Below are 24,359 nucleotides of genomic sequence, written 5' to 3' on the forward strand. Positions count from 1 at the left end.
GGAGGTTGGCGTTTCGGTCGTTTACCCGAAAATCCGGATGAAAAAATATAAATGATGGTCCGATTTGGTAAATAAGTGGTGGGTGTGGGTGTCCCACTTCTGAGAAGTCAGAATGGCGCAATCAACACTTGGACTAAGTTGACCTGAATAATATTAACTTGAGATCAAAAATAGCACTTTAAGTGTCTTCTTTTATGTCATTAAATGTAAATTTCTGTCATTTATTTCAACATCTGTTTTTATGGTATGATGATTCTGTTTTACTTGTAATACAACAAAAACATTTCCTGTTTTCTTGGCTATAGTGCCTTATCATTTTAAGGATTGAGAAAACCAAAATATCAAATCTTTTAAACTCCTAGCTTAAGAAGAGGTCGCATATTGAGCAAAAAAAAACTTGTAATTGTTTTATTACATAATACTTTATAGCTACCCTCCTACTTTCCATGACCTCATCAAACCCTACCTATATAAGGCAAATCAATTTCAAAAACGTTCAGCAATCGTTCGCATTAACCGACGTGCATCTTTTTCTCAGCTAATTCTTCCATATCATACATACACGATGCCCATTTTATTAGCATTAGCATGAAAATATAGAAATCTTATTAGCGGAAGGTCTGATCTTTTATGCGGCATTATTTATTGGCTATTAATAATGTAGATCTAGTTTTTGCATAGTAATTTAAGTCAGACATGCTGGCACGCCGGTCTAAATAATAACTGGACATATACGTACTGGATTCCTACCACTATCTCCTAAAATTGTATTGTTGCAGGTGTGTAAAAGAGACACAAATCTACGCTGTATAGCGCGTTATCTCTTTCCTACATTCCACCGCAGCGCTCTTTCGTTAAGAAGTGGTGCTACGCCACCTGTCTTAGAACGAACGCTTAGCATTACAATGGGTTGCAAAGAAAATAATTGTTTTTCCTAGTACCTTAGTTATTGTGATCCAGAAGCGCATACCGATAAGCTTTTCTTAGATCTGTGTTTATATTACCGATTCATTATTGCATTAGCTTGGTATGTCGACTGCGATATCTTTATCATTCTTAGGGTGTAACAAATGGCGATTAAAGATATTTAATAACTGCTATAAATGGTGTTGAGAATTGAGTAATAGTCGTTGAAAATATAAACTGAGTTCATATAGGTGGGTAGTGGGAAAAACAGCAATAGAAAGATGAAAATATGTAGAGATAAACGAATAAAGTAAGAAGAGTAAGCGAGAGAGAGGAAGAGATAACATTATATGAGAGACTAATATACAAATCTGCAAAGAAATCAAATATAATAATTATCAAATTATTTGCATAAATACAATATTCCCGAAAGCAATATCTCTATAAAATGTATTTTCGTTTAAATTAACATTAAATCGTTGTTTCCGAAAATGACGGATTTCAGTAATGTTTCGTCACATTCCAACGTTTTGTAAGTATACAAGAATTATGTTTTATTCATGAGTGACTGTAATGCACGCCGCGAATGTTTCTGTAATGTCCAACAACTATTATAAATCCTGTAATGCGAAAATAATAAGTTTAATGTGGTTTTACAACTAAAGTCCAATTTGTAGTAAGCGGACATGGAAATGTTATTTTAAGTGATATTTTTATTGATTCATTCCTTTTTTTTCGTTAAATTCCCCTTGATTTAATTTTAATATGATTCGTAAACATTACGCAAAAATTGGCAAAGAGTTACAAACGCAAAACATTCAGAGAACCTTGTATATATGAGTAACAAGGTTCCTCGTATCAGATACCGTCGATTAATTTGACAAGCCCCGAGAGTACTTTGTCCAAAAGCTTCCCAAACACACAATACCCATTCAAATAAACGACGTCAGAAATCAATGGAGTCAACGCGCACAGCTCCGTGGCTCTGGCACACTCTATTTCCATATCATTAAGCTCCGCAAGCGAGTGTCGAACCAACTTATTAATATCGTATAGCGGTCAAAAGTTAATCGGCTTTAAGTCGCTCGTATCGCCCACGAAGATTCATCACAATCGTCATTATTCACACACAAATTATGTAATTTCAATAAATGGAGCTTATTGAATAGTGATGAGCGTCGGTAGGCCGAGACGGGACCCCTGCCGAGAAACCCCACTATACCACACTGCAGCAATCATAACTTACCGACTCTTATCCCATCCAACAGCACAACACTATCCAATGCTCATCTTGTACTAGCTAACACTAAAAATTCAATTCAAAACAAGCAATGTAAACTGTCCAATTCTTTGAACTATAGAAGGAATAGTTGTAGTGGTAGATAACTTTCCAATAAGCACTTAGATCCTCATTGTCTAAAATAAATGTATTTTGTTTGGATAAATCGTGCGAGAGGAGCGGAGGTCGCGACGAGTGTTAATGAATCTGAACTTTATATGTGAGTACAGAGTACAATAACGTTAATATAAATACTACTCGTAAATGGTATCTGTGTGTCACGCAGAACAAGCCAGTGACTCATAGATTAAGTTTCCCTGAACAAAACTCATGTAGAAATGTTTTATTTGTTGTTTTCAAAATACATATTTACGGATATAATGAAAAGTAAAAAACTCAGAGAACCAGTCCGATTTTTTAAACAATTACTCTATTTTCATAAACTTGCTACAGAAAACACTTCAAATTGTAATTTAAAGACTCAACGTTGCTTGTATAAACTACCTATAGGTACACCTGTACAAGCAGTATCTATCTGTACGCATCTGAGTTCAAAACTAATTGTAAAGGGAACATACACAGGTAATTTATCATAGCTGTTTAAGAAAGCAGCACAATAAAGCGTTAAGTGCTAAGCGACTCCCCACACGTCTGTAATTGATTTATAGGCAAATATTAAATCTGTTCTCACTAAGTTCCCACATGACTAATGACTCTACCCAACACCGTTTAAGGTTTTGTTTTTCTCCCATTAATTCATCTCATATGCGCACTTGTCAGCCATTGATTGACGCACTATTCTGTGCACAATAGTACGAGTAAACTTATAACAGCTACAACCATTGATGTAAGCATGAATACAATTATTAAACCGCGGCAAAAGAATTTCAATGATAATTAAAAAGAGAATGTAAAAAGCCCGTATAAAAGTTTACACAGCACACCAACAAAGAATGCAATTTAAAACTCAGTATAATTAATTTAGACGCGCGCATATCAATCACATGTGTATGGTGAATATAAAATGTCAACAAAACGTCGGAGCGCAAGAGCATCACACTTATCAAAACAATACAAAACGCGGGATGTAGTCGATAATGATCGCGGCCACGACAACCCTCTAACTCCATTTTTTATGGGTTGACATCGCGCTAATAATACTCATGAGAAAAATGCGCGCCGGACCCCCGTCATCTTCCTTTTGTTTTTAATTTCTACCTCAGTGGCACCGATTTAATTGGGCTCAACTCGAGCGAGCGCACCTTCGTATTTCACCTCGGCTCGCTTCATTTGAATATTTAAAGCATTTCGGGTCCCCGCCGTATTATTTTCTTTATTTACACAATATTTATATATTTATTTCAGTGCCGGCGTCATTTATTCGGTGACGTGACTTACCGATGTCGCGTCCTTCCCAGTATCGACATAGTTAACGCGGTGAATTCTCTCGCGTTCCATTTAAAAGTTTGGAGTTGTTTCTTTGGTTTGTCTTTTTGTCCGGCTGCGTCGCTGCCGCGTGTGGCGAGCGCTGCTCTTCGTTGTTTTCTCGCCAGCCCTTATCTTCGACAAGATTGCTCGTTTTTAAATGAAGTTATATCGTCCCGATTGAACACCGGACCACGAAGGCGAGGCGAATTTTTAATTAGTTTCCGAAGATAGAGAATTTTAAGGAGGAATGCGGGAGCCGTGTTGGCAGTGCGCGCGGATATCTTAATTGAGACGAACGCACCGTTTCGAACACCGAGTGGTGATTTGTTAAATACTTCGAGATTAATTATGAATTAAAGACTTAAATCGACGTCCGTGCAGCGGTGTACGCTAACTCAATGTCCCGGTATTCGCTAATGAAGAGAATTAATGAACGCCATTTTTCGTAGTGCCATATTGAAGGATCGCGTGTAGCCGCGCAGACCCCTCACGTCAGTGCTATGCGATTATTTCATTAGCGATGATACTTCAAGCAAAAGGAATACGACTCGCATTAACTCTACTTGTTCGTAAATGACCAATTGACAGGGTAATTAATAAATGTATTTAAAATAATTAAATTGAAATGTTCAATTAAATAAATGTTAAAATATTACTGTGAAGGAACAAGAGCCACAACATTAAAGCCGATGTTATCAGGTTCCCGGGCGATAAATTCACGGCAGACTTTTGCCGCGTCTTCTAGGAGACGTTCAGGAGTAGTGGGGCCATGGTTTATGGGGAATGACTTGCGTCCGTCCAGTTCGAACAGGTGGCCGTCCTTGTGGATGAAAGTAACAAAATGATTGTTCACAACTTCATCGGCTTCAGCTCCCGCTTCGTTCCCCGAGCGTACTATCTCCCTGTAAGCGTCTAAAATAGCAGTAGAGTTCTCTAAAAGTGCCCCTTTAGCTGTTGCGTCAAGTCCCTTGGCTTCCTTCAGATAGTTCTTCAATAGTCCGTCCTTAAGTTCGATATTGTGAGTGTTGTTAGCGACGCTGTGCACCAACGCGATGGTCCCACACACATTACTTAGAACTTGCTTCAGATGGAACACGTCTTTGGGAGCTTGAGACCCTTTGCTCAACAGGTCACTCTCTTGGTCCCGGCGATGTTTCTCGTAGGCATCGGAGAGCGGGAAGAGAAGGACAATAGCTAGAACAGGTCGCGGAACCCAGTTGAGAGCATCCTCTTCCAAACCTATCACGTCAACCATCCGCCATTTGTCTGACACGCCCAACTTCTGCAAATACTTATTCATGGTCTCCGGATTGGATTCCATAGGTAATGCGACGGCCATGGTTGAATTATTAGCTTAAATTATCAAGTGAACAAGCTTAGTTAATTAAAACAGTACCTACGATTATTCGTAGACGTATGACACTTTCTTAGTGGGAACGTCAAGATTTTTGCTGTTTATGATGACAGTTGCTTTATGAGTGTTTTCTGAAAAGAGTTTGATTTGTAAATGACATATGAAGGTTCTATATGATTCATGCCTCTCTTTGTAGTGTAAATGAAAAAACTACTTCTAGTTAATGAATAGGATACTTAACAGCATTTATGCCAATACATGTCAAAAAACTACAAAATAATATTTTACAGTATTTAAATCAGTAGGTACTACAGCTACGTCATCTAAGACTTTGTGATACATAGGTTGAGTAGTCTGTGGTGATACAACTATCGAACATAACTTACAGATATTATTGGCATGTGTTATCATTATTAATTGGTACAAAAAAGCAGGTGTCCTTATTACTTAGTTAATTCACTACGCCGGCGGTGTGTACATAATTTTTAATACATTTCAGAAAATTATGTTCCATTAAATGGACAATTCACATGACCATTTCGTATTCTGTTACGTTTTTGTGATATCGCGTGATGTTTAAATGTCTGTTTTTGTTTTTTAATGCAAATTAACAATATTTGCGTGGTCGGGACAAAAAATAATGTTGAGCTTTCCTCAAGCGTCATACTTAGTAGTTTAGTTTTTATTAAAAACCTGACAACACGTCGGAAAGTGAAAAGTTATAAAAAGTTGTATTATTTTATATGAAGTTACATCATTAATGAAATGTTCAGTAATTATTAAGTTTTATTGTGGAAATGAGCTGTCTATGTCTCTGTAAGAATGATAGGTAATTTTTTTTTTTAATAAATAATAATAATCGTTGGTAATCCGTGTTAGCTTAAATAAAATAAATGAAATGAAAATGAAATACATGCGGACGACATCACATACATTGTTCTGAACCCAAAGTAAGTTGCTAAAGCACTTGTGTTATGGAATTCAGATATAACGAAGGTACCACAAACACCCAGACCCGGGAAAATGTAGAAATGAGAATTTTTACATTGACCCGATCGGGGATCGAACCCGGGACCTCAGAGCTAGCGACACCTTGAAACCGGTGCGTACGCCACTCGACCACGGAGGTCGTCGAATTATTATTTACTAGCAATATTTTCTTTTGAGAGCATTTTTTACGTTCGTACAAAGTTATTAAACTTTGTTCATTTAATTAAATGACTTTCAGAACCATTCAAACACGTACTCCAATATTATGTTTTTAAGAACAAAACATACAACCGACTTCAAGTCAAAACTTCTTAAAAAATCGTCTCACGAACAAAGACAAGAACTAAGAACTATGGGATGACTATAATATAACTTATTTGTAATTTTGATAATGTCATTGTAGTTACCGTAAACACAAATAATGTCCTAAATTGCCCTGTTCAAATCTAAGCTGTTAAAAAGCCTAGCTCTACCCACATAAAACTATATCGTAATCAGTAAAAAGAATTTTAGTACTTCAAAGACAATGCACTCATTTCGCAAGTGCTGTACAATAACGCATACATTACATCAACACATACACATACGCATACATTACATCAACGCATTGTGCCTCTACCTCAGTATTTGCAATATAATGTCGTAAGATGGTCTCATCAACTCTTCCCTCTTATTAATGTGTCAAATATTGTCAAATATGCTCGCGGGTCCATTAAGGGCACGAGTGGGCGGCGTTATTGAGAACTTATAGGGTAGGATACACATGGTATTTGTAGCGACGATGTGTCTTAAGACTGGAGTAATAAACGTTATGGATAAAGGCAGAATTACGTCAAGTGGCATTTTTTTTTCGTAGACCTTAGTGGTAACATTCAAATATATGGGAATTATATTTAGTTTTCATTAATCAAATGACTTAGAGCATTTTTTTCTACAACATTCGAACGCTTCAAATCAATAATGATCCCATGAGAACATGAAATCGGGACATAAACTATCTAAATAATGTAACGTAAATAATGTTTTCCGTTAAAAAAACGCTTGCCCGTTACCACTTGCTCGTTAAATACGGACAAAATTAAATATTAACCACCTAACTATCGCCGCGGTAGGTCCAATAATATAACAATTCGCTTGCCGTCTTGATGTCGATAAATAAGTACTAGACAGTTGGCACTTCATATGAATCCATTTCGGATTGAGCCAAATCGATCGATTTAATTCTAAGTATTCATCAGTACGGCAAATAACTTGGCAGATATTTTAATCTTATGGCTTAGAACACGAAAGTTTCTATTAGCAATTCGTGTACGGGTTTTTTTTTGGTGTTCACTAACGCTATGTGGCCTACGATAGCGCAAATTATCACTAAGCCCAAAACAAAATCCTGCACACTTACCACCTTACTACATTACCATAAACATTTTAACTATAAATAAAACTGAAAACACATTTTTTTTTAAGTATATTTTGTGAGATAACTTTCCAAGCCAACTCTGAAAGAGCTAGCAAAAACCTAAGCATCCATATCCAACTGTACCTACCTACCGTCAAACAAAACTGACCAACTAATACATCGACGCTGTCATAACCGATATCTTCAGACGTATCTCAAGCCGTTACCCGTTTGAAGCCGTCGGGGGCGGGGCGACACCTACTGACTACCTTCAATTATAGTCTAAGAGCGCTTATTATTTAGAAATTCAATCGGTAAATACAATAATCGTTTCGCATGACAACGCGATAGCTGTGGACGGACCACTTTCGGTTTTGATCTGACTTAATTAGGTATTAAGAGGCTTATTATTTATGGAACGTGTTCTTTGGAAACGATATTTTTAGATGGAGATGAAATATACTTATAGAAGTTTTGAGTGTAAGAAATTCTTGTAATGCTCTTGCTATTTAAGCCATTCGGCTTTTTGGAAACGTTTGATTTCCATCTAATTTTCTTTACTTAAATAGATAATGTAAATATGCTTATATTAAAAAAGCAAAAGCTTTTTATAATATGGTACCTGCGTAATGTAGTTTGCAGCTGTCTTGGAACCTTCTAACATGTTTAATCCACCATCAAAACAAATGTTATTACAGGCTAAACCAGGATTGAAATGAAACCCAACAATTCATGCATCCAACTAAATATTTATTCCGCCCATTTACATATAAATTGATAATAAATGTCTAGGTATCATCACTAGTCAGCGCTTCACGCTCCAACCATAACTACACTTTGTACTGAACAATTTCTTTTGGCGATCTAACACTATCAATGTAATTCATTTATATTTCAATTCAATTCACAAACAGTACAATCGTTAACGCAATAAAAATAAATACCAATGCGTATGTAATATTAAATTATTTTATAAAAATAGCTGAAGAAATTTTTGGTACGATTATAATTAATTACGCTACAATTATATTTAAATACGAATCGACTAAACTACTGAGAAATATGTAACATTAAAATAAAGGAATACAATAATCACACATTACCATGCCATAACTAGTAGAATATCAGTCGAAAATCATTCAGCTTAGGTAACTCAATACTTGTTGTACGTTATATATAATAGAAACATTAAAACGTTCAAAAACTCCTATTTAAGGGTGAGTTCCAACAACTGTAGAACAATATTGAATAAAAACGTGATAGTTACATGTAGAAACGTATAAATCAGTTAGGTGAACTTCCCCTTTAGTGTATATGATATAAATGTATAAAATTAACACGATAATACAATTGTATAAACAAGAGTTGCTGTATAGTGTAAGAAGTTTGTGCTGTGTGGGTTATTAAAGTCATCAATTTTAACTTTTTTGATCATATCAGTTCTTAGCAATGATGAGAATGCATAGTTATCTTATAATTATTTATAGTCTACTAATATTTGTTTTCTATAGCCTTAAAAATGGAAGCACTGAGGCGTAAAAATCTTAGAAAAGTTTAAAAACCGATGAAGGTGCTTGTTTAATACAAAAAAGATACAAAAAAGTATTGATGACTTCAAAACCATACAAAAATGACAACAGTTTAAAAACTAGTTAATATATAAAGAAGAACAATACAAGAGACGATTATACGAGTAAACATAAACAGATGTAAACAGTATGAAATTGTTCGTTGGAAATGTTAACCTTAACACCTAGAACTTAAGAGCTATAATTAAAAAACTAGCGCGTATGTATGAAAAATATCACTTGGTTATTGGAAAGACTTCAGATATTTGTCAAGATTGGAGTAGAAATTTGATTATTGTGTACTTCTATTATTTGGTATATAATATTGCATTGCTCGGTTGCATATAAAGATCTTATATTAAGTATACCATACAATATTGTAGAAAATTTTAACGTGATAGAAAAATTCCATGTTTTCTTTGACTATTACCTTTCTATGAGCTGTGAAGACATTGTGGAAGTGAAACAGTGTATTACACAGCAAGTAGTGATGTCTTACTTCCAAAACGTCAACATTCTTGCCTGAGTGGCAAATAGTAAGCACAATTAATGCAATATCGAAAAGAAGAAGATAAATTTAGTATAAAACTTTTTGAATTCAAGAGATCAAATAATAAAGCGATTAAATTTATATTAAATCACAATCACTACAAATGGAATATTTATTAATATAGAAAAGTAAAAATTTTAGTAAATACAGCATAATAATTATTTTTTTATTAATATTCATCGAAAAAGACTAAAAAAGAAATTGCACTATTAGAAAAGGGAGCAGCTTCATTTTTCCAAAGCTGCATTTTAAAGCCGATTCTCTTAGCATTCTTTTTCTGGCTTTTCAGCAAACAATATTTTAAAAATCTAATGTGAATACACTTCTTCCAACAGAAATGGTGGAGTCAATTGTTTTAAATTGACTCTGAATACAATTTATACAAGACCATAAGAAATAATAATATTACAGAAGACTATTTAAAATTAACTACATATTGAGCAAAAAAGAACTACTGAGATTTACGAAGACGGCTACAAAAGATAAATATGGTTAAGTAAATATAGTCTTTAACCACATAAATATAAAGTAAAAATATACTTGACAGTTAAAACGAAAATATTGTTGATGATTGATTCTATATTATGCAATAGCAATACTGTTTAAACTAAAAAAAACTCCAAACGAAACGTCGAAAATAAAAATCCATAAAAAAATAATGAAAATATGAATTGCTTATAATTATATTTCTTATAGTTAGGATGTAATAACTGCGCCAATTTAATACTTTTTTTTAGGAATCATTGAAGTAATGACATAAGGCAAACTATGCTTTCGCCAATAACTTAAAAATTTCGAGACCAATGTGGGGATTATAGTAAATAAGACACAAAAATAAAATGCTTAGCTAAAACTGTTTCGTACACAAAAATATATAAGTACAAATAAAATAAATGTTTGTTACATGTTACTAATACTTTTGTATGCTTATTAAGTATGTTATGAACAATACAGATATACCGAAACGCTTAAAATAAGGTCAAAGAGACGAGATAGTCATTAAACAGAGGGTTCACACATAGTCTCCGATTTATCGGGAGGAGCTCTTTATAAAAACCGACATTTTTTATTGCACATGAAGTCGCTTATACAACTGCTGTAGCGATGGGAATGAAACAAAAAATGTATTATATTTTCCATCTCGTCTTTTTCGTCTTACTCAAGGCTATTGTGGAGTTATAGCTGTAAATTAATATTATATCACTGTTATATGGCCCCGACATAAAAACTAAATGCGTTGTGCGCCAAAGCAAACTTACAAATCACATGAAATTAAAACTAAATCTAATAATTTGATTCCACACAAGGAATGATATGCATAATATAATATATTAAAATAATGAAATATATCATGTTATAATAGAATTTAGCTATGAATATACTTCTTGAATACGATAAGCAATGGAATTTTATACGAATCTTTGCTAAGAATATTTTAGCAGGCGTTATTAAAAAATTACGAATTTCACATTTACACGCCACACACATTATAATTAATAATATTCAATTCATTTGCTTCAATTTAACGACGGAAATATTTTGGCTTACTCAATTAGTATTTTTTGGATTTACGATAAACTTCTTTCACATCGCTCGAGCCACAAAAATGTGAACTCCTGTCATACTTCAGCGACCTACTAGCGTATATTTTCAAATTGCACATGCTCTATCAAAACACAGCGCATTAAATTGTAATTATAATTTAACACAATTGTGTTGTAAACATAATTTATGATTTAGTTTATTTACTGTATTTCATTTGTTAAATACAAATCAGACACCTGACACTATTTGACTCAATAGTATGAAATCTTTTGTTTTGTTACAAAGCTGTCCCTCGCCATTCTGTTATAGTTTTAATTAATAAAAATTGCACTAAAATCAGAGGTACAAATGCGATAAATCAATGCCGTGACATCACAGCAAATATAACATAGGCACATTTTATTGTTTATTTAGAAGGTTTCTGAACAAAATCATGCCATAAGTATTTACTGTTTTCTTAGTAATAATTTACGCCCAAAATCAAAATCGTATGTTATACTATGAGTTAAGTTAAAACTCACTGACAATAACTTTAAAATGAACGGATATCTATTGCGAGTATCTTTTAGTTTCTTTGTTATTTTGGATGTTGTTACAAGTTGGCTAAAAACTTTATACCAAGTTCACCAATATAAAAAACATTAAACCAAACTCGCATCGCGATCTACATTTTTGACAATTAGCTTTGTAACTAGAGTTCAAAACTGACATAAAGACAGTTGGGATTAACAGATGGCAGCACTCTGTTACAGAAAATAAAAGTTTCTGATAACACCCACTAGAGGGCAACCCATTACCGTACATCTACGAAATAAACTCGCATCGGATAAGCTTGTTTACTATACTGTTATTATAAAGTTTCGCTTACTGAGTATTAACAGTGTGACTCCCCGTTCTCGTGGTGGCCTGAGTCGAAGGAGCTGAGATGTCCGAGCCCTTTCGGTGGGATGGGAGGGGGCTTCTCGCTCTCGTCGACGCGAAGAGGTTCCGACATCATTGAGATTATCTCCTCGTAACGTAGCGAGTCTACTGTTAGGTCAAGATCTGTAAAGATGGAAATTTTAACTTTTCGTTCAGTTTAATTTAAAGTAAATTATTGGTTGATTGTTTAGCATATTCTATATGTGCTACTGCTCGATTTATTGGTAATGTCTTTTGTAAAACGTTTTACAATATAAGTTAAAAAGAAATATTTAACAAAACCTAAAAATATGTCGAACTGTAGAAAATAGAAAAGTTTATACAGTCGGCATCATAAGTTAATGGACACAATCAGATTTGGAAAAAAAACCCGCTGAAATATATTTCAATGACTTGTTCATTTATTTTGAGTAGTTACTGGTGTTTTGTAAAATCAAAGTACTTGAAAAAGATTAAAAATCCTGGATGATTAAGTAATCTTTTTTAATCCATTGTTTTGGTTTTCTGTTGCAATTTATTTTTAAACTGAGTTTTTAGCCACAATGACACACCAAGATTGCCCACCTTTTTTAAATACCTAACCAAATGGAATACTTAAATATTTAGCAGTGATAATGTCATTACCTTTCTGCATCTGCGCGTGTTCATCCGCGTTCCCGTAGTTGTGCGTGTCGACGCTGACGCCGGAGTCGCGCGCGTCGTCCGCAGCGTCGCCGCCGCCGCGCGCGCCGCGCCGCGGGATGGCGGGCGGGGCCTCCGCGCAGCTGCGCTTGTCGCCTGGGTATGGGGAGCAGGTTAGAGTATGCGTGTGGCGAGCTGCACTGCGCGGGGCACACCTCACTACCCCATGCACGAGACGCGGCCTGGACTGACCGGGCCAGCACTAGTGCGCGCTGCGGAAGAAGTTGGAGACCCGCGGCCCCGCGTGCCCACGTGCGGGGAGACACAGCGGGGGGTTTTAGCCGGTAAGAGTCCGGCACGCCCTCCATCATTCTTCAGGCGGAGGAAGACCATGAGGATTTCACCCGTTAAAAATGGGTGGGTGGGATTTGGAGGTAAGAGAGGCTGTTGCAATGCAGTAAGACACTAATGACGAATAGTGTGATATGAAAAAAGCGTTTGTTTCTCAGGCGGATCTAACACTCAAAGAAGGTTTTGCACAGAGCCACCCAAAAGTCAGATTTTGAACTTGCCCATGAATCATGACTTATGATTGTTCATTTATTTACTTATATCCGTAATTTGGAGTTTGGGCTTCATAATGAGAATGCATATCGTTTCAGTTTTTAAAAATGTATGTTTCTAAAAAAATATAAATAGTGTAGTTCGATTCTAATATAAATAGAATGAATATCTCACCTGACACCCTCGGAGGCAATGGCGGTGCGTCCCCTGGCTCGCTCCAAGACGCGCGGCTGTGGCGACACTGCTCGACGTACTCACCGTCGATCGAATCCCTACGTAACAACCAGTTATATAATTAGTTTGCAAAATAATCTAGCTGAAAATATAATGAAGTCACGCTAAATTCTACAGAGCCTTAAGCAAGTCAAGGCAAAAGAAGCGACTCTCGTCCGGAAGCAAGATAGGTCGACGATATAGTTAAGGTTGAGTCTGAATGCGGGTGGCACCGTACCTTAGAAATTGACATGAGAAGGGGCTATGCCCAGCAATGGGAGGACAAAGGCTGTGAATGATGAGTCTTGCTTAGTAAATCTCTAAAAGCCGCGTGAAAAAAATATATCTTCGACATTTTCGCGCTTCAAGTTTTAAGGATAAAGTTGGCTAGATTTTAAACACTACTTTTAATTCCCCCTAATTTAACATAACAAACACACAGTCAAAGTTCTCACGATAACTACTTCAATGAGAAGGCATTTGATCTCGAATTCCTTAGTAAACACAAACTTTACTATCTGAATACTATAAAACATACCTGTATTTGTCTAGTGGAGGTCTCGTTGGACTCCTAGGATCTCCAGACTTAGGTCTGATTGGTAATGGCGGCGCGGACTTTATCATCGAGTTATCGTCAACGCAGTCCCGATTGTCACCTATTGGTAAACTGCTGGACATGATACTTTGCTGTTCCAGCGCATCTTCCATGGACAGCTGTGGAAGAATACAAAGTTAAGATAACTATCATCTAATACATTATCTGAAAATTGTATTAGTGAACAAGATGTTGGAGTGCCATAATGAAATAAATAAATAAAAGGATAGGCGTACTGTTTAAGTGCAGCATTATCCTAGGCTCAATGAAGGCACCTTGTTGATTTTAAAGTTATTGATAGCCCAAAATAATAGAATCCTGATTACTTTCTATTTTGGTATGGGCAGTGGAAAAGTATTTTTTTAGACAAGTCTGTGAATAATAGTTAACCGTATCTTTATTTCAAAATAAATATAAGGCAAAACGTGTGGCAAATTTTTAGCCAAAAAAGTAGGTAGTATAAGCTTACCGGTTTATCGTAAAGATGACCATCTTCATAATAGTTGTCGCTTTGTTGAATACTTTGAGATCGTTTGTCTAGCGCGGGTACAGGCGGCAGGGGTGTACTGCACATACGAAAAAAGCATTAATAAACATGTAAAGCAACATTCTGATACATTTCAGTGGTTAAGTAAATATGTTCAAACTTACTTTACAATACTTTCAGATAGCTGACGGCGTGCTCGAGCCAAACCGGGGCCCAAGTTCTGTCGCAGTTGATTGAATCTTTCTACAAGACGCCTGAAATAGAACATTTTGTTTAGTGTGTACTATATAATGTCACAAAGAGATAACGAGTTTGATACAAACAATCAAAAGAAAAAGTAGCTTTCAAAATTGTGTAATTTACATTACTGTTTTCTTTACTGCCAGCCAAGCAGGAATCCCTCTTTTAGTATAATGTATAATAATGGATACACATTTACAAAAAAAGCGAAAATACCTGCCTTATTTTTTCTCTCAACTCCCTCACCAACTATCACTTACCTATGTAGCGGCTTGACATCATCAGGCGCTAATCTAGCATGCAGCGCCAGACCAGCGTCCACAACAGCGAGCTGACTGGCCACCAGCCTCCTCAACTTGGCGGCGGCAGCGGCCTCCCTGGGCGTCGCGTTACGAGCGAACTCGGCCGATAAGAAGGCCTGCTCGTACTTCGTAATACCGCCTTGGACATTAGCGTCGATAGTCCCTTGTAGCCGCATCGAGAAAGGGTTGATATTAAGCGTGGGGTCGGCTGTGTATTGAGAGATTAGACTGCGGAGCTCTCGTTCTGTTGCTTCCATTGTTTCGCATGCGTACTGGAAAGTGGATTAGTTGTTGATTAGCTGTGCGATTTGATATTTTCTTTCTTACCGTCCTCGCTTGCTTTGCCAGAACAGTCGCTGGATATCATCAACCTACCTAGCACTTTTTTAACTATGCTGGGTCTCCGCTTCCAGTCTTACTGGGTGCAGCTAAGTACCAGTATTAAATAGAAATCGAATGCCTATCTAATAACTTGAACCCAGTTGGGCAACACGATACCCTTTGTAAAACGAGTTGTCAGACTTTCTCGTTTCAAACTAAAATCGTCAAAGATGAATAAATAACAGCCGGTACCCACAATCTTAAGTGCCTTCCGAAACTCTGAGATGCTCGTTGTGACATAAATGGTTACCCATCACGGACCGACCGGGACATTATCAAGTGTAGCATAAACTGGATCAACCAGATTGTGCAATTATAGCTTAGTCATGAACGAACTCTGATTTTAAACCCATATACGTCCAGCGATCAAATATGTTTACTAAACTACCTTTCAACTGAAACATTCTGCGGCATCGGTATTTTATTTAAATCAAGCGCATTTACGATGTTTTCAGGTAACGAAATGTTTTGTTACTTACTTCGACAGGTGGTATTTCTTCAACGGACCTCGATATGACTTCAGACCATCTCAATATACCGGGTAGTGTGCTCTCCGTGACTAGTGTCGTCCGCTCAATCCAGAGACTCTGTAAGAAGAAAAAATATATGAATAAAATATAGCAAAACCCATGTAAATTAATTTAACGTGCTCGTACTGAAGGGACGCCAGGCATAAAAAACTGTGCGACTAAAATGCATTGTTTTTGGTTTTCTCAAATATATTCCAATGTTTTAAAGCTGGCAAGCTGGTCTGAGAATGACTTTTTTGATAAAAAAATCATTATCAATCTTCTGCAATGAAGAAATCCATGCCCACGTGCATTTATTACAAAAATACAATATATAAGACGTACCTTAAACTCATTATCCTTATCAATAGGTGGTTTCTGCAGCGGCCGGTCGCACAGGAAGGTGTCGACGTCGTTGCACGCGTAGTAGCGCTTCACCTGCTCCGGAGTGCCGGCCGGCCACGCGCGGCGAGAGGCTACAGGCTTCACGTTGCAGATTTGTATGTCTATTGAAGAGGATCGCTTGGTTATCGTTGGAACATAAGGGCTTTTGAGAGGTGTTACGGTGATGCAGTTGTGTAAAACAGACGCTGCTATATGCCGTGTAGTAGCTATCACTATAACTGATTTTAGAAAAATCTTACATCGAAAAACACATCGGTCAATGGTGACTTGAGCCCGGACAGAGCAGTCATCGGTTACCAACAAATTAGTTTAGTGTTGCTTGCTGAAAAATAGCTATTGTTTGACGTTTCAGTGTTTTTTTCGACTATTTAGCATTATAGCTTCACTATTTGATAGTAGTATTTGGTAGTCAATACAAAATTATTTTTATGTGTTCGCCGTTTTTGTAATCTATTTCCATCCTTATCATATCAAAACGCTATTTAACACTAAAATAGATTTTCAAATCGGAAGTAATTAGTGAGTTAAGCCTGTTAAACAAACAAACTGTACAGCTTTATAATCTTAGTATTAATGCACTCACACTGTCCGTCGTTAGCGATGATGGAGTCATCAGGCGGCGTGTTCCGCATGAGTATGTGCGCGGCGACGTACTCCGCCTGCAGCCGCTGCGTGAAGGCGCCGATACGCTCGTAGTCCTGCCCGCGGTATACAAACTGCTTGTTCTGGGGACAGGACAGAATAATGACGTTAGGTTAAACTCTCGATGATGAAAATAGGTATAGAAAATTTATAGTTTAACTTTAAAGGAGGATTTTTAGTTTGTTCTTAAAAATTGCTATTCACAGTTATATATCGACACCAAAATACAAATGACGAAGCCGTTTTCTACCCGAGGGAGACACATGGATATGAACCCGAGTCCATGAGGATTGACCGATCTTATCTAAAGTCTAAACGCATTTATAAGAAGAATACATTCACGGTTCTGAGATTTTTCTAGTACGCTCCAAAAATCCAACCATTGCTATGTTGCCATTACACAGCTTACCACTTTCATTTTACTTTGATTAGTATTAATTATTAAAGTAATAGTTTTATAAACACAAGTTAAAAACAAACCTCTATAGTAACAACTTCGCTTCAATACCAATTTTCTTAGATTAATCGTTCCTGTTTCCCTACTTACCCTAACAAACAGCGGGCACCCCTTCCCGTAGAAGCCGACCCTGAAGTACTCGGGCTCGAGCCGCAGCTGCTCCATGACGGAGTCCAGGAACGTAGCGTGCGTGCGCAGGCAGTGCGCCAGGCGCGGGTAGTCGCACAGCTTCACCTCGTACAGGGTGGCCAGCTCGCGGAGGAGGGGCAGGCCTTTCTCCCAACACTATCATATACGGAGTAAGGGTTTTTTTTTAAACTCAGTGCATGCAAACATATCGTTGATTTAGTAGAAAAAAATATTTATAAGAGCTTTTATAACAAAAATTGAAAGCAATGGAGAATCTTTTTGCAACAAGGATGTTATGAAGCTTCTTAAACGCAATCGGAACTCTTGAATATCTTAAAAAAGAAAAAAAAGAGTAATGAAAATAATAATGATATTCCATGAATAAAATTTAAATCTGTAAACGAAACTAACAGTGGACTCTGTGGTTTGCAATGGAACTATTACCTATACTAAATTTACTTTTACTATTAATCTTCCTGCTAATACTTTCGGGAGTTAAACAATCAGTTAGAATACACCTACCTTCCCACGATCAAAGTACTGCAGCACTTGGTTATACAACGCTTCTTTTCGCTTCCACTCGGGTGTATCGGGATACTCTGGGTCGACGCCTATTTGATCACTTTCCCAGCTCAATGTTTCTCCATATAACTGTAAAATCAAAGTATTTTAAGTATTTCCGTTTTAAAAGAAATTTAAGACGCTACAAAAAAAACTTTAATCTGATGTCTTTGGCCGCACAGATCTTAATTATATTCTAAAGGCGAAGAACCGGCACTTGTTCCCACTTGAGATCAACTTAAAAAGTCTTAAGTAAGTAGGTTTAATTGCAGATATTATGATGGCTTACCAATAGAGTACATCCGGCTTCCACGAAGTTGTCGGACGCAATGTGAAGATCATGCAGTTTGTACACATAGCGTAGGTACATCTCTTTGCGATCAATCTCGTTCTTGTAGAAGTTCTATAACATGACAATACAAACACGACGTCAAAATAGAAAGAATAAATTCAACATAACATAAACAACAAATAAAGGTCCTCTGCAGGGCAAGGCCGAGCAGGCCGGGTAGTCGATTAGGTTCAATTACTTTATTTTTGCGTTGGCATTTGCAAGCAACCACATAACGTCCAAATATTTGTTACGTGTGACTTAGGCATGAAGGTATGTAATGTGTCATACCTTCATGCATGTTAAAAATCAATTCCTTAATAAATATAATTGAGCACTAATCCAAAATGATGATCATGTTAATTTTGTTCTTACCAATAAATTGACAGTGGCAGCCATTCTCTTATCCCTGTGCTCAGCCCCCTGCATGACAGCGCGATAGTCCAACAGTCTCTCTAGTAACCGAGTAACACACGCCACGAAAGCCGCACCGGCTTCCCGCCAACCTTCAGTTGACACTCGCTCCATCAACCTATAGATTTACAACCATTAGTATTAGCTTACTGAAGATTTGAATATCCAGTACAAATTGAGATGCGGCTTGTTAAGAGTAATTCCGTTTGTTGAGAGCATTGTCATGTGTCAAGATATACTGGTCAGCTAATTACACTGAGACGAATTCTTAAAAAAAGTAATTTTATAAAAAGATCAATGATTCAAGTTATACTGGTCAATAGTGAATTACTACAGTGAAATTACACAAGTTGGTAAAACAAAATTAGCTACCATAGGTAAAAAAATACTTAATTATATAATTGAATGAGGATTGTTTTCACTACGAATGTAGAAAAACACCAAAATATTTTTTTCATATTGTCAAATAAATAATTTAATTTAAACATGAAACACAACAGCTGTTCACAATATGTTTAACTGTTCTACTTATCAATTAGGTAATTAAGAAAAACTGGTTTTGTGTTATTTACATAACGAGGTGTTTTGTGACGTCATAGGTAACGGTTATTTTAAATACTTACACTGAGCTCAAGTGTTCCCTTAGTAGCGTGGACAATAGAAATTTTGTTAGATAAATAAATATGTAATAGTGAAAAATGTAGTGGTACTGTAATTTAGGCAGGAAAATTGTGTGATTCAATAGATAACAATATGAGCAGTAGAATATCAGTATTACAGCATTTATTAAGTCACTAAAATGTGGGTATTTGATACTCTGTATAATATTTAACGGTATTTCGAAGAATGTTTTGAGAGTCGTGATACCATGGAGAGGTACCGATTCAAATTTAATTATTTTTTGTCTGTTGATAATACATCGATATACTAGTACAGTAATGTACCAGGTATATTTTTAGTTGTATTTTGTGAGCTAACATCACCGGTACAGTATCAAGCAGTGAGCGCGGAAAGGTAATCTCATATTTTCATTTCTTCAAAAAAATATCTATTTCTTAATTTGCTAAATGCATACTTACACGGTATCAAACAGCCTTCTATAATGATCATCAGCTTTATTATCAGCGACCAGCGAGTCCAGCTTATCAACGAGCGCGGCTTCAGTACGTCTAGCCTCGCCGGTGTGTTGCCTTTCGGCCGCCATTAACGCTACGAGAGCACCGAGAGCCGCGCGGCGTAGCTCAGCGACTAGTGTGATCTCTAACAGGGCTCCTACTGCGCCACCCACAAGGTGTAGCTGTGCTGGACCTAAAGGGAGATTACTGTGTTAGCGAGTAGATTCAGAGCAGAAGTGTTTACTAAAAAATAACTACAACAAAAACAACAAGCTAAGTATTTAAAATATGAAAAGGGGTCTGATTAAATACTTACGTTACATAGATAAAAATACGACTGTTCGAAAACATTTAATAAATAGAAAAGATTGGTACTCAAAAATCCTATAAAAATAAATCAAAAGAAGAGAAAATATTAACGCATTAAGGAAATTAAACCTTGTCACGAAGGTGTTCCAAATATTCAAATATATAATATTCAAATAATATGCTCAAAGACACCTAGAGTCATGATAAACATTTACAGATTTCATAAATGTTTGCCAAACGCGGGGAACCAAATTACGACAAGTCGCGTTCAGTGTGTTTTTGGCAACGTGACGTCAACCACGCGGCCATCTGTGCAGTTGATAATATCCTCATATCGATGTCCTCTTCTTTCATTTTGCTAGGCGGTGGAATCCTCATGGACACCCGCCCCCGCAGGGGAGAGAACGGGTAGTGTTAAACTTACTGACTAAACCTAAACTGGGGGTGACGTTAGCCACCCTTCGTTGCCGACACGAGGAACAGAGATAGCACCGAGGGGGTCACCAGCGCCCCGCCCAGCTCCATGTAGCTAGCAGTAAGTAGTACTGACCGAGCATGTTCCACACGGCGAGCACGCGCATGCCGGCGGCGGCCCGCATGCGCGCGCGGTCGGCGCCGCGCCCCGCCCAGCTCCATGTAGCTAGCAGTAAGTAGTACTGACCGAGCATGTTCCACACGGCGAGCACGCGCATGCCGGCGGCGGCCCGCATGCGCGCGCGGTCGGCGCCGCGCCCCGCCCAGCGCTCCGCCTGCAGCGCCGAGGAGGTCACCAGCGCCACGCCCAGCTCCATGTAGCCCGACCATAGCTGACACACAACATACAGGGTGAGTTTCATGTACTCGGGTAGATAATATGAATTAATGATTTAAAAAAAAATCTTGAAACCCACGCTTTTAAATGTCACTTCATTCAAATTTGTTGAAAAACGGTCTAGCCGTTTTTCTAGTTGTAAATTGCATTGTCATCGGGTTCGAATCTACCCTGAAAATTTCAGCCTGCCAGCTTATCGGGAAGTGCCTCAAAATGGAGTTACAAAAATCCAACCGAAATGAACAAACAAGAAAAGTGAGTGCATTAAACGTGGGAAAAATAATGTGACATGAGATGACAGTACGGACTGTATAAAATTAGAATAGATTAGATGAAAAAAATACGCCATAAGTTTCACAGCGTCGTTCTTCGAGTATGCCCAATTATTGTGTTGCATTGTCGCGCCCGACGATTGAACAAATCAAAACTACGTAAAACACAATTGTGAATAGATGTGATATAGCTCCCACTAATGTGGTTCAGCGAAAATTTATATTCTGACTTTGGTTTCCACATACAAAAAGGATGCTTCGTAGTTGCTGGCAAGACAGAACAGCTTCCTTAGGAGTTAGCTGTAATAGTAGAAAAAGTCTTCAGGATAATGCCTATAATATTGAACATACCTGAGTATCAAATTGTGGGGGTTCATCTCCCATAAATCTCTCGAGTAACGGTTGAGCGAGATCTTGTAGTGCGGATAGCAACACTTTACAGCTTTGCACTCGTAACACCATCCAGTCAGCAGGAAATACCTGACGACAAGCACAAATAAATGTTACAAGTACAAAATATTAACACATGCACACTAACGCATGATTATTAACCCTTGGACAAATGATTTCAAGAGCTGTTGAATCGATGTTGAATGGCAGAAACAAAATATTATTAATTTGTTTGTAAACACCCTTTTTCTTCTCTTTTCATCTTGCTGTTCCCATCTAACCATATAAAGTTTGATATTGGTGACAATATGGTGTAATTAATAAATATAAACTAAACTTACGTCCTGTTCAATAAGATGTCTAAATACAAGGAAAGCTCTCATCAAGAAGTCCTTCAGCGGTTTCCTATCGTGCGGGTGTGGCGCTAGGTGGCTCCACAGGCGTTGGTAATGGACTGGCTTGAGTAGTTCCATCACACCTAGCAGACCAGCTACCATTGAACCCTGGAGAAGAAAGGCATGATTTTGAAATTGAAAACCTGGGTTTAACACATCGATTAATTAATCGATTGCACATAATCTGAACAAGATATTCATATTCATTGTATTTAAAAAATACTTCGAGACTCTTTTGTAGCCATGGAACAGTTCTTTTTGTAAATTGTGTTACAATTTAATCTAAAATATCACATAGATTACATTTTACGTACAACACACACTAATAAAATGTAGCAGAATCGACCACTCCTTTTCGACGCTTAAAATGGTAACACGTAAGTCAAACCCTGTGTTACCGACGTTTTATAAAAATTAAAAGTCAACAAACTTACGAGCACCGGCGAGTTCCCTCCAATAAGATGCAAGACAGTCTCAACCAACACATCTAAGGTATTCAAACACAGTACATCGACATCGGGATCTAACTCATCATCGTCCATCGGTCTATCGGGATCCTGTTTCTTCCACAGCAGGGCTACTAACTCCCCGATCATTTCCGCACATTGAGGTAATTCGTCACGTCGAGCGAGGTGCACGCGAAGGTGATGGCAGGCGGTTGTTAGGATAATATTTCTAGCCTCTGTAATAAATGAAACGTCCATATAACTTGGGTATTTTTTTAGCCTGGCAATAATTTAACAATTTTCATAGCAGCAGAGTGAAATGACAGAACATCAGCTGATCGTTGAAATATTTACGTTTGGAACGCGTACTCCGCCCGTAGCACATGAATTCACACGCAGTATTTTCTAGCCTTTTCGAAGGGGTAAATGTATGTTAATGATATCTAACCCTTTTGAAAAGGCCTGAAAATAAATTGTATGGGTGTGCTGTGCAATGGCAGAACGTGTTGATTTGTGAATTTGTGATTATACCGATGCGGCAGCCTGAAAATGTAAGTAAAGCGAAATGGATCTAAAGCATTAGTTAGTGCATTTTAAAGTCAATGTACAGCAGCGTATAGATGCAAGGTAAGTTGATTAGTTTAGCAAAAGTTTGCGCATGTAAGTACGGTTAGCAACATAAGTCGGTTAATACAAATAGATTCTGGAATGAATTGTGGTACGATAGGTTTGATAGCTTTGATAAGTAGCTTAGTAGCGCCCGGGCCACACTGGAACGGTGACTGCGACGAGATGAAAACTTTATATCAGCGATACAATAATTTGAGGTATAACAAGATTTTCGTTCATCGATGTCGGCTTATTAGTGAGAGATACTCATGGTCTATGCTAAAATCAATCTTAGTTGAATTATTTACCGTTGACATTGTTAAACTTACGATATGAAGCTTTTTACTATCCTATAAAGTTACTTTATTACTAATCGATCGACTGAGAATAAAGACGTGTGCGTCACGGGGCGTTTGGCAAATGAGATTGCTAAAACTAATCTTAGTTGAATTATTTACCATTGAAATTGTTAATCTTGTTAAATTACGAAGCTTTTTAGTTTCCCATAAAGAAGTTACCACTTAACACAGATATAGTTAGTTCATAGTGTGGGTGTACGTGGTGTAGTGTCGCGTGTTACCTGGGTCCTCCCCGAGCGGGCCGCGCAGGATGTCCTGCACGGCCTGCAGGCGCGCGCGGGCCAGCGCGTGCGGCGGCGGCTGCTGGTGGTGGTGGTCCAGCACGAGCGCGGCCGCGCGCGCCGCCTCGCCCGCGCCCAGCGCGCCGCACACCTCGCGCGTCACCTCCGCCCACGACGACATCAGCGCCACCTGGTGTACAGCACGCTGTCATACTGGGTAATACTGATACACTGACATAATATATATGTATAGATCTTCTTATCGTTTTCACTTCCAAGCGCGAGCCCTAATGCGATTGGCTAATATGTATATATATGTGTAAACTTCATTGGTGCATGCGTTTAAAAAATGGTAAAAATCTTGGTATGTTTCTTTATATAAACACATACTGATTACTGAATAAATATTGATATATTTCAGTGGTAAATTTGATTAGAAAAAATAACCTGTCTGTAAATGAGAACTCAAACGAACTGGAAACGAGAAATGAAAGCGCACTGAAATAGAATACTGATGAGTAAATCAAATTTTACTGATACTTTAAGAGAATTCTTCGCTTAATATAATGAAAAAATTGATAGTTGAAAAATGGGATATGAAAATCAGTTATAAAGCGAGTGTTAATTGCTGATCTTAGTCTTTA

The 24,359-nt window shown here is 37.4% G+C and overlaps 2 protein-coding genes across 3 annotated transcripts in view; both read right to left on the bottom strand.

Annotated features, from left to right (window-relative positions):
- Window positions 1–4,194: 4,194 nt before the first annotated feature.
- LOC113502609 (ubiquitin carboxyl-terminal hydrolase-like) lies at window positions 4,195–5,836 on the bottom strand. The gene has a single exon (XM_026884254.1). It carries the CDS (start codon window positions 4,950–4,952, stop codon window positions 4,266–4,268), a length of 687 nt encoding a protein of 228 aa, XP_026740055.1. The 5' UTR covers window positions 4,953–5,836; the 3' UTR covers window positions 4,195–4,265.
- Window positions 5,837–8,082: 2,246 nt separating this feature from the next.
- The window catches only part of LOC113502591 (dedicator of cytokinesis protein 3), a 56,197-nt gene continuing 39,920 nt past the window's right edge, over window positions 8,083–24,359 (bottom strand). For both annotated transcript variants that reach the window (XM_026884209.1, XM_026884208.1), the window contains exons 16-35: window positions 23,716–23,905; window positions 22,515–22,762; window positions 22,027–22,188; window positions 21,647–21,775; window positions 20,874–21,018; window positions 19,868–20,096; window positions 18,750–18,906; window positions 18,333–18,446; window positions 18,005–18,133; window positions 17,444–17,638; window positions 16,838–16,979; window positions 16,195–16,355; window positions 15,820–15,927; window positions 14,918–15,231; window positions 14,582–14,671; window positions 14,400–14,496; window positions 13,874–14,049; window positions 13,297–13,394; window positions 12,562–12,714; window positions 8,083–12,060 (exon numbers count right to left, since the gene is read on the bottom strand). In XM_026884209.1, coding sequence (XP_026740010.1) covers window positions 11,891–12,060; window positions 12,562–12,714; window positions 13,297–13,394; window positions 13,874–14,049; window positions 14,400–14,496; window positions 14,582–14,671; window positions 14,918–15,231; window positions 15,820–15,927; window positions 16,195–16,355; window positions 16,838–16,979; window positions 17,444–17,638; window positions 18,005–18,133; window positions 18,333–18,446; window positions 18,750–18,906; window positions 19,868–20,096; window positions 20,874–21,018; window positions 21,647–21,775; window positions 22,027–22,188; window positions 22,515–22,762; window positions 23,716–23,905 — 3,207 coding nt within the window. In that variant the 3' untranslated portion in view covers window positions 8,083–11,890. The remainder of the gene's footprint in view (window positions 12,061–12,561; window positions 12,715–13,296; window positions 13,395–13,873; window positions 14,050–14,399; window positions 14,497–14,581; window positions 14,672–14,917; window positions 15,232–15,819; window positions 15,928–16,194; window positions 16,356–16,837; window positions 16,980–17,443; window positions 17,639–18,004; window positions 18,134–18,332; window positions 18,447–18,749; window positions 18,907–19,867; window positions 20,097–20,873; window positions 21,019–21,646; window positions 21,776–22,026; window positions 22,189–22,514; window positions 22,763–23,715; window positions 23,906–24,359) is intronic.

Source organism: Trichoplusia ni, chromosome 17 (assembly GCF_003590095.1).
Source record: "Trichoplusia ni isolate ovarian cell line Hi5 chromosome 17, tn1, whole genome shotgun sequence".
NCBI lineage: Eukaryota > Metazoa > Arthropoda > Insecta > Lepidoptera > Noctuidae > Trichoplusia > Trichoplusia ni.